Consider the following 10,297-nt stretch of genomic DNA (forward strand, 5'->3'; position numbering starts at 1 on the left):
GACAGTCACTGACCGTTTTTTGGTAAAATATATATATATATAAATATATATATATATATATGGTAATTTCATTTGAACATGCATCAGATTACAATCGAGTGCATCCCATAATCAGTTCCCAGTTCCACATGTCCAAAAGGAGTAGGAAGAAGCAAAGCTTATTAAATCCTACCCCTCCATCTGGTACTTTTACAATCAGTAACTGTTACATTTGTTCACTTCCTGCTTTCCTAATATAATTTTTTTGAATTTTTAAATACATTTGTATTTTATTATTTATTATGTTTTAATTGTTGTTTTTTATTTTTTTTATTGTTATCACTTCCTATTTTTAATTTTATTTATTTTTCATTTTATTTGTATTTATTTTTATTTTTATTTATTTTTTTATTTTTATTTTTATTTATTTTTTTATTTTTATTCTCAGGACTCAGAGTTGCACAGGCCTCCACCAAGTCCAAACAATTAAATCCTACCCCTCCATCTGGTACTTTTACCATCAGTAACTGTTACATTTGTTCACTTCCTGCTTTCTTAATATAGTTAAATTTTATTTTAACTTTTTATTACTTCCTTCTTTCCTAATTTATTTTTATTTTTATTTTTATTTTTATTTTTATTTTTATTTTTATTTTTATTTTTATTTTTATTTTTATTTTTATTTTTATTTTTATTTTTATTTTTATTTTTATTTTTATTTTTATTTTTATTTTTATTTTTATTTTACGTGTCCAAAAGAAGTAGGAAGAAGCAAAGCTTATTAAATCCTACCCCTCCATCTGGTACTTTTACAATCAGTAACTGTTATATTCGTTCACTTCCTGCTTTCTTAATATAGTTTAAGGTTTTTATTTTATTTTATTTTATTTTGGAGCATCCAATGCCATAATGGGTACCATAGTAAGTGTCAATATAGTGATATATATAGCACATCATTCTGGTTCAAGACTCTTCATCCTTGTATTTAGCAAATGTATTTTATTTATTAATTTATTTTAATAATTTTTAGAAAATCTTTTTTTAGTTTTTAACATTTAAAAAAAAACATTTATTTTTTGTCACGTACACATTTTGTCACAACATAATGGGGGCAAAGAAAGTTGCTCAAGGTGAGAAACACTATTGGATTCGATCTTGCCAGAATGTCCGTCCAAAAAGTCCGTCCATTGTCATTTCTAATAATTTCACCTTGTTTTCTGCGCGTAAAACTGCAGTTTTTTTGATAACATATACTTTTTGTTAGTTTTTGGATCTAATTCATTGTATTTTGATGATTTTTCCAAAGGTTAAAATTGCTTGGGTTTTTGTTTTTTAGCCTTATGCATTATTTTAGCTGTTTGACGATTAACCGATTAACTATATCAGCAAGTTGAATTATTTGCGATTTCAGAAATAAGGAGTTTCAGAACTCCGATTCACAGAACAGTCTCGTATTTTTCTCTTCTTGGAAGACAATCAGGACCCCAACCACTTCTGCCTGATGCTTGCCTTTTTAGGCAGGTTAGCTTTCGCTCAAACCTGAGCAAACATTTCCTGAAAGCCATTTTTTTGTGCTAATCCAGGCATGCCCATATAAGACTTCCCCAGAAAATTGTTCACCATCGCAAATTGTACACATTTTTTTTTGTATTTTGCTTTTATGTGACCGTTATTATTATTAAAAATACTGAATAAAAACATGCTACTGTATGGCAAGGTGTCTCCAGGTGAATATACTGTTTTTCTTTCACATTATACAGTGGTTACTTTCTTTGATATCTGATAAATACAATGGTAATTTAGCTCAAGCTTTTTTTTTTAAAGTTGTTTTTGTGTTGTTGCAACTCGCTTCCCTTTGTGGTGACAAGCAGCGCCTCCACCGCCCCCCCCTGGAGGTGATCTTACTAGCGTGTTTTTGTATTTTTTTATTTTCCAGTAAATGCAAGCAACACTGGTACTGACATTTAATGACAGCTACCTTGAGGCACACCAACATGGAAGCGACTGCATCTTCCCACGGGCTTCAAACGTCAGTCAAGCTAGGCGCTCTAACTAGAAACCAGGTTGCCAGCCTCGTCTGGAAGATTTGGATTTTATTCCTGTCAGCAGTTCAAGGTGTCCTCTCTTATTCTATATTCAGGTACCAGGTAGAAAACACCTCGGGTGCCACATAAATAATACAGTAAGGCCTCTGTACTATATTCCCTGTGATGCCTGCCACGGGGGAGCTGACGTCTTTGCAGCACCGACGGCGTGCACGTACTTCAGATGCGATGATTCTACCAATGGACTCCTCATTTGGTAGAGCGGTTTTGGTCCTACTTGGCCCAGTTCAGTTCAATTTTGGTCAGAAATCACGGAATTAACAGATTCAAACTGCGCCCAACATAAAAACGTTATTAACTTTATGCAATGTTTTAATCCACCGACCCGTTTTACATTTTAATGCATAAAAAGAATTGCACGAAGGCTTTTTGACTTTGTCAGGAAACTCTATTTCAACAAAATAAAAATAATTTTTACTACATTTTAAAATGGTCTGGTTGAAATAATGACCACTGTATTGTTAGGGTCGGTTTGGACCCGGTTATAATAATATGACTATAAAGCAGGGCGGTGGTTGAGTGGTTAGCGCGTGGACCTCACAACTAGGAGACCAGGGTTCAATTCCACCATTGGCATGTTCTCCCGGGTTCTCTGGGTACTCCGGTTTCCTCCCACATTCCAAAAACATGCTAGATTAATTAGCGACTCCAAATTGTCCATAGGTATGAATGTGAGTGTGAATGGTTGTTTGTCTATATGTGCCCTGTGATTGGCTGGCCACCAGTCCAGGGTGTACCCCGCCTCTCGCCCAAAGACAGCTGGGATAGGGACCCTCGTGAGTTAGTTCGTTTGTTCGTTCATGAGTGAGTGAGTGAGTGAGTGAGTTATTTGATTTGAACATGCATCAGATTACTGTTACATTTGTTCACTTCCTGCTTTCCTAATATAGTTTTTTTTTTTTTATTCGGGTTATTGGTGTTTACATGGCCGCGCCCAACTGGGTTATTGCTAATATTGCGGTCATGATGGTTCTATTTGACTGCATGTAAACGTCTGCGTCTGTCTTTGTCTTCAGGTCACTGTGGTAAAACATAAACAGTAACTTACATTTGTTCACTTCCTGCTTTCCTAATATAATTTTTAAAATTTTTAAATACATTTTTATTTTATTATTTATTCTTTTTTAATTGTTATTTTTTATTTTTTATTTTACACAACAGTTATGAGTTTGGGTTGCCATGGTAAATATAAATGATAATGTTTTATTTCATTTGAACATGCATCAAATTACTGTTACATTTGTTCACTTCCTGCTTTCCTAATATAGTTTAATTTTTTTTTTATTCAGGTTATTGGTGTTTACATGGCCGCGCCTAACCGGGTTATTGCTAAGTGAGTGAGTGAGTGAGTGAAAGAAAGGCCTACATGCCCACACCAAAAGTATTAAAAGCAACATTTTCATGGATGAGGAAGCCTAAGAAGGTAACCAAGACATGAGAAGCTAATTTGATTGTAACTTATTGTTTTTAGTGTATTTTATAGCTGATTTAATACACGGGTCAAAACCGACCCGTTAACATAAGACATGATACCAGAAAGCTAACACAAGAGGAAGGTTAAGTAGCATTTGTTTTAGCATTTAAATACGACACAGAGAACAAAGAACACCTATACAAAGGAATGCTTCTGCATGTCGTAGCCACCGATCGTTTCCCAGTTCTCATCCTTTCCGGCTGATTTTTGTTAACTTTCGCCCTCGCCGCTGGTGGTCCGCACCCCGTGGTGCAGCTCAGCAAGGATGGCTCATGAATGCATGTTATGGTAAGGCTTGCTGTGTCTCCCAGCATGGTGTTAAGGAGACAGGAAGCAGACAAGTCAGTACATCAGGTTCTGTCGTTGGGCGTGTTCACGTTCAGCAGTGACCACCAGAATTGGTTAGTTGGTTTCTTGGTGAGTTGGAGAGACGCATATCCTTACAGGAAGTCTGAGGGTGACAGCAGTTCCTGTTTCACGGAGGCGATGACGCCATCGACCGATCTAACCATTCCCCAGACCTCAATCCGATTGAGCACCAGTGGGACGTCATGTCACCTTCTATCCCCCGACAACACCTTGCACCACAGACTACCAGACTTTATTTTTTATTTTTTATTTTTTATTTTTTATTTTTTATTTTTTATTTTTTATTTTTTATTTTTTATTTTATTTTTTATTTTTTTATTTTTTTATTTTACGTGTCCAAAAGGAGTAGGAAGAAGCAAAGCTTATTAAATCCTACCCCTCCACCTGGTACTTTTACAATCAGTTACATTTGTTCACTTCCTGCTTTCATCATTATAAAACAAATTTTTTTTTCGGGTTATTGGTGTTTACATGGCCGTGCCCAACCAGGTTATTGCTAATATTGCGGTTATGATGGTTCTATTTGACTGCATGTAAACGTCTGCGTCTGTCTTTGTCTTCAGGTCACTGTGGTAAAACGTAAACGGTAAAACAGTAACTTACATTTGTTCACTTCCTGCTTTCCTAATATAATTTTTTAATTTTTAAATACATTTTTATTTAATTATTTATTATTTTTTAATTGTTATTTTTTATTTTAAATTTTTATTTTTTTATTTTTTATTTATTTTATTATATATATATATATATATATATATATATATATATATATATATATATATATATATAATTATTTATTTTACGCAAAAGTGATGAGTTTGGGTTGCCAAGGTAAATATAAATGGTAATGGTTTTATTTGATTTGAACATGCATCAGATTACTGTTACATTTGTTCACTTCCTGTTTTCCTAATGTAGTTTAAGTTTTGTTTTTTTATTCGGGTTATTGGTGTTTACATGACCGCGCCCAACCAGGTTTTTGCTAATATTGCGGTTATGATGGTTCTATTTGACTGCATGTAAACGTCTGCGTCTGTCTTTGTCTTCAGGTCACTGTGGTAAAACGTAAACGGTAAAACAGTAACTGTTACATTTCCTCACTTCCTCACTGTTATACTTCCTGCTTTCCTAATATAATTTTTTGAATTTTTAAATACATTTTTATTTTTTTATGTTTTTTTTTTTTTTTTTTTTTTTTTTTATTTTATTTTACGTGTCCAAAAGGAGTAGGAAGAAGCAAAGCTTATTAAATCCTACCCCTCCATCTGGTACTTTTACAATCAGTAACTGTTACATTTGTTCACTTCCTGTTTTCCTAATATACAGTAAAGTCTCGTTATATCGATATCGGTTAAAACAAATTACTACTTATTACAATACTATTTTCATTTCCCGGCAAATTTCTAGTCTTTTATGATATAATTAGCTCCGTTAGTACGATACCCGGTTATTATGATAATCCGGTTACTAGGATGCCCTTTTCATCTCCCGCCAGCCAATTTGGTCTGCTTATATCGATACAAAAGCAGCTTAAATCAATCTTTGCTTAAGGATTTCAATACCAAAAAAGAACACGGCGAACGGCTGCTTCCAGTCAACTTTATTTTTCACACTTCCACCACCAGAGTGCAGTACACACAGCGGAAAACACCCGTCCCTCGCGCCTACCCCTCCGGGTGGCAACACCTTCCCTATCGATAGTTCCGGGGTGAATTATGTTCCGGGGTGAATTATGTCCCGGTAACCGGTAATCACTACAGCGTAAGTTTATTTTTATTTACTGTAGTACAAAATGTATTGTAGTACAAAAGCATGCTAGATACGCAATCCATGAACTCAAGGAGAAAATTACATGCCATATCAAAGATCCGCCCACTTTTAATGCAGTTCGGCGCAGGATCGGATATATGGATAGTCCGGTTATATCGGTATTTTTTCCGACTCCCGAGAATATCGATATAACGAGACTTTACTGTAGTTAATTTTTTTTTTTTTTTAATTCGGGTTATTGGTGTTTACATGGCCGTGCCCAACCGGGTTATTGCTAATATTGCGGTTATGATGGTTCTATTTGACTGCATGTAAACGTCTGCGTCTGTCTTTGTCTTCAGGTCACTGTGGTAAAACATTCGCCATCCTGAAACGATTCCTCAGCGGCGACGTCCCGCGGACCCAGTGGCTTGTCATCGTGGACGACGACACGCTGATCAGGTTCCGTGTCTCAATGCACTCGTAGCTTTACCCAGAAAATTAGCCCGGGGATCACTTTGGTGTGAAGCGAGCCAGGCCTCACACTGCGGAACATCTTTAAAAAAATCCGCCTTCACTTTGGATCTGTCAGCTTGCTCCTTCATGTGGAAGTCCGTGCACGTGGAATCGCGCCTGAGGGATTATTTCCACACATTTTATATATATTTGTGTGTGTGTGTGAAGATGATGAGTTTGATGTGCGTGTGTTTTCCCGCAGCCTCCCCAGACTGCGAGGCTTGCTGAGCTGCTACAGCCCGTCAGAAGCGGTGTGTCTCGGGGAGAGGTACGGCTACGGCCTCAGCCAGGGAGGTTACAGCTACATCACGGGAGGCGGAGGGTGAGTTTGGCGCTTTATAACGATGAAAGATAGAACGGCAGCCACGGCCAGCTCAGGGACCGCCAGATGTATAATGGAAATCCTGTTATCTGTCATTTAAAGATAAAGCGCTTCAATTTGCTTCTCGCCTGCGGACATTTTTAGTCGGTTGGCGAGTGCATAGTGATAATCGCACAGAAAAGTTGAACACAAAAAAGCTCCGGGATGCCGGTCAAACTCCCTTTGGGAATATTGGAAATAAATAATCTCTTTCAGGGTTAAACCTTTATGAACACTGAATGTTCATTCAAGTGTAAAAAGAAGTAAAAACCAATCGATTTCTTTTCTGTGGATTTTAAATAAAGACATACCACTGCTTTTTGTTCCGTAGGGAGTACAGACGAAATCACTACAAAGGTCAGAGAAGAAATGGTCACACCAAAAAGATGCTTTGATGATAATAGATTGTCCTTGAACCTAAATAAAACTAAAATCATGCTGTTTGCTAACAGCAGAAAGGACACGTACCAGCAAATACAAATAGATGGTGTAGACATTGAAAGGGTGAAGGAAAATACATTTCTGGGGATCACAATAGATGAAAATATGAGCTGGAAACCTCATATTACAAATATACAACATAAGGTGGCCAGAAATATTTCAATATTGAACAAAGCAAAATTTGTTCTCAATCAGAAATCACTCCACACTCTTTATTGCTCTTTGGTTCTACCATATCTTACTTATTGTGTGGAAATATGGGCTAATAACTATAAAAGCAATCTTCACTGGCTAAATGTACTGCAAAAAAGGCCAGTAAGGATAATTCATAATGCCGCCTACAGAGAACATACTAACTCCTTATTTCTAAAATCACAAATACTTCAACTTGCTGATATAGTTCATCTTCAAACAGCTAAAATAGGCTAAAAATACGATACGGTACGTGACAAAAAAATTTAAAAATTAAAAAAATGTAAAATTAAAAAAATAATAATAATAATAATCAATAAAATAAAAATTAATTAAATAAAAATTAATTAAATTAATTTAAAAAATGAACTAAAAATGTAAGCTTATATTAGGAAAGCAGGAAGTGAACAAATGTAACGGTTACTGATTTTAAAAGTACTAATTTTTACATTTTACAGTTACTATGGTACCCATAATGTCATTGTATGGTCATATCACCTCGTACTTCGGTATGTGACAAAAAAAAATTGAATTTTTAAAAATAAAAAACAATAATAATAAAAATCAATAAAATAAAAATTAATAAAATATAAATGTATCAAATTATTTTTTTAAAAAACAAAACCAAAAAAATTAAACTATGTTAGGAAAGCAGGAAGTGAACAAATGTAACAGTTACTGATTGTAAAAGTACTAATTTTTACATTTTACAGTTACTATGATACCCATTATGTCATTGTATGGTCATATCACCTCCTACTTCGGTATGTGACAAAAAAATAAAAAAAAATAAAAAAAAACAATAATAATTAAAATCAATAAAATAAAAATTTCTAAAATGAAAATTAAATTAATATTTTTTAAAAACAAAACAAAAAAACTATATTAGGAAAGCAGGAAGTGAACAAATGTAACAGTTAGTGATTGTAAAAGTACCAGATGGAGGGGTAGGATTTAATAAGCTTTGCTTCTTCCTACTCCTTTTGGACATGTGGAACTGGGAACTGATTATGGGATGCACTCAATTGGAATCTGATGCATGTTTATTACCATAACCATAAACGAGGGTTGAGGGACCGCTTGGTTCCTCAAAAAATGCATTGAATTTTGAACACGTTCACATTTTCCTTTATTGCTGTTCTTTTAGTTGTAAATCAAATGATGCATAATCCAGCTTTTAAAGACATATATATTATTTCCTGGCCTTGCCCTAACAATTTGAGGTGTGTGTGTGCGTGTGTGTGTGTGTGTGTGTGTGTGCAGCATGGTGTTCAGCCGTGAGGCGGTGGTGCAACTCCTGAATAGCGGCTGTAAATGTTATAGCAACGACGCTCCGGATGACATGGTGCTGGGAATGTGCCTCAACGCTCTAGGAATTCCTGCCACGCACAGCGCACTTTTCCACCAGGTACCACAAACACACCAGCTGCTGAGCGTTCATGTTAAATCAGGGGTCTCAAACTCAATTTACCTGGGGGCCACTGGAGCTAGGGTCTGGGCGAGACTGGGCCGCATCAGGTTTTCCAAAAATAAACAAAAAAAAACACATTTATTAAAAACAGAAAAATATACAAACTTTTTCAGTGCTTTGGTTCTGATTTTCTACAATAAAAAATATATATATCAAATATCTTAATTTTTATGTTTCTGCACAAAATAAGATGAAAAATAAATAAACAAATCAAGAATAAAGAAAATCAATCAATCAGTAATAAATAAATATAATAATAATAATAATAAAAACTTAAGAAAGCACATATAGTTGGTGGGTAGACAAATGATTTTTTTCAGATTAAAATGAACAAAGCATTATTAGAGCCCTGTAGACATGACAAAACACAACTATAGTCACATTTATACTCTTTTTATTTACAACATATTGCGCAACTTGGGTCTTGAGACGCATGCTAACTCGCAAACTAGAGAGCTAGCCACCTCAACGGTAGCCTTCAAGTTATTTCCTTTCAACTTAAATAGCCAAAAACTTACCACTTCCACATGGATAGGGAGGATAACTATTAACAGTTATTTAACCTTTAACATGAACATGAATCAAACGTAATATTTTTTTTCTGGGTACATGATACCATACAGCATCCATATCAAACATTAAATTTTCATATCAAAGCGGGGGCCTCAAAGTAGTATCCTGCGGGCCATATTTGGCCCGCGGGGCCGCATGTTTGAAACCCCTGTGTTAAATGTTAATTGCAGCAAATGTGCAGGAAATATCTTCTTATTGTGGTCAAGAGTCAGTCATTGAGTGTACTAAGTCCGGTATAATCCTGCACTTTAGTCGCAGCGCCATTGATTTGTGCCGTGCGTGTGTGTGTGTACTGATATAGATCAGTGTACTTTATCCTACCTCGCAGGCCCGGCCGGAGGACTACGCCAGAGACTTCCTCGCTCACCAGGTGCCCATTTCTTTCCACAAACACTGGAACATCGACCCGGTGGCCGTTTTTAACAAATGGCTGACAGACGGGGCCAAAAACTCAGCAGGACTTAATAGGAGCATGAAGACGGAACTATGAAATACTTCAAATATGGCCTGTGTGAATGAATATGTTTGTGTTACTCATAGAAATGTTATTAAAGTGCGTATGTGATTGCATGTGGTTATGTATGAGTGCATTCAGTGTATGTACCATATATGGTATATGAACACACCCTGCATACAGGAAGATATGATCTCTTTCTGGAGTGTTCACAAGGTGCCATTAATGCTGTACAATCTATTTTGAAATAAATGTGGACATTTTTTGAAGTTGTGTTTTGAATTATGGTTAATTTAATAATAATAATAATAATAATAATAATAATAATAATAATAATAATAATAATAATAATAATAATAATAATTTTAAAACAATTGCAATTATCACAATTATGTTATCTTTTTAAATTAAAAATAAATTATAATTTAATAATTAAAGATTATTTTAATGTATTCAAATGATACTCTTTGAATAATATTTTTTCCACAAAAAAATAAAAAAAATAATTATCTTGTTAAAATCCTCCAAATGACATCTACACCTTCGCCCTCATTAAAAGAAGAAAGAACAAACAACAACAACAACCACAAAGATCATTATTTTGTCTCATATT

The 10,297-nt window shown here is 34.9% G+C and overlaps 1 protein-coding gene across 1 annotated transcript in view; it reads left to right on the forward strand.

Annotated features, from left to right (window-relative positions):
- The window catches only part of b3glcta (beta 3-glucosyltransferase a), a 69,026-nt gene extending 59,072 nt beyond the window's left edge, over positions 1–9,954 (forward strand). The window contains exons 12-15 of the mRNA XM_058079025.2: positions 6,039–6,138; positions 6,395–6,514; positions 8,450–8,594; positions 9,559–9,954. Coding sequence (XP_057935008.2) covers positions 6,039–6,138; positions 6,395–6,514; positions 8,450–8,594; positions 9,559–9,720 — 527 coding nt within the window. The 3' untranslated portion in view covers positions 9,721–9,954. The remainder of the gene's footprint in view (positions 1–6,038; positions 6,139–6,394; positions 6,515–8,449; positions 8,595–9,558) is intronic.
- Positions 9,955–10,297: the final 343 nt, after the last annotated feature.

Source organism: Doryrhamphus excisus, linkage group LG8 (genome assembly GCF_037039965.1).
Source record: "Doryrhamphus excisus strain RoL-2023G ecotype Guam linkage group LG8, RoL_Dexc_Guam_v1.1, whole genome shotgun sequence".
NCBI lineage: Eukaryota > Metazoa > Chordata > Actinopteri > Syngnathiformes > Syngnathidae > Doryrhamphus > Doryrhamphus excisus.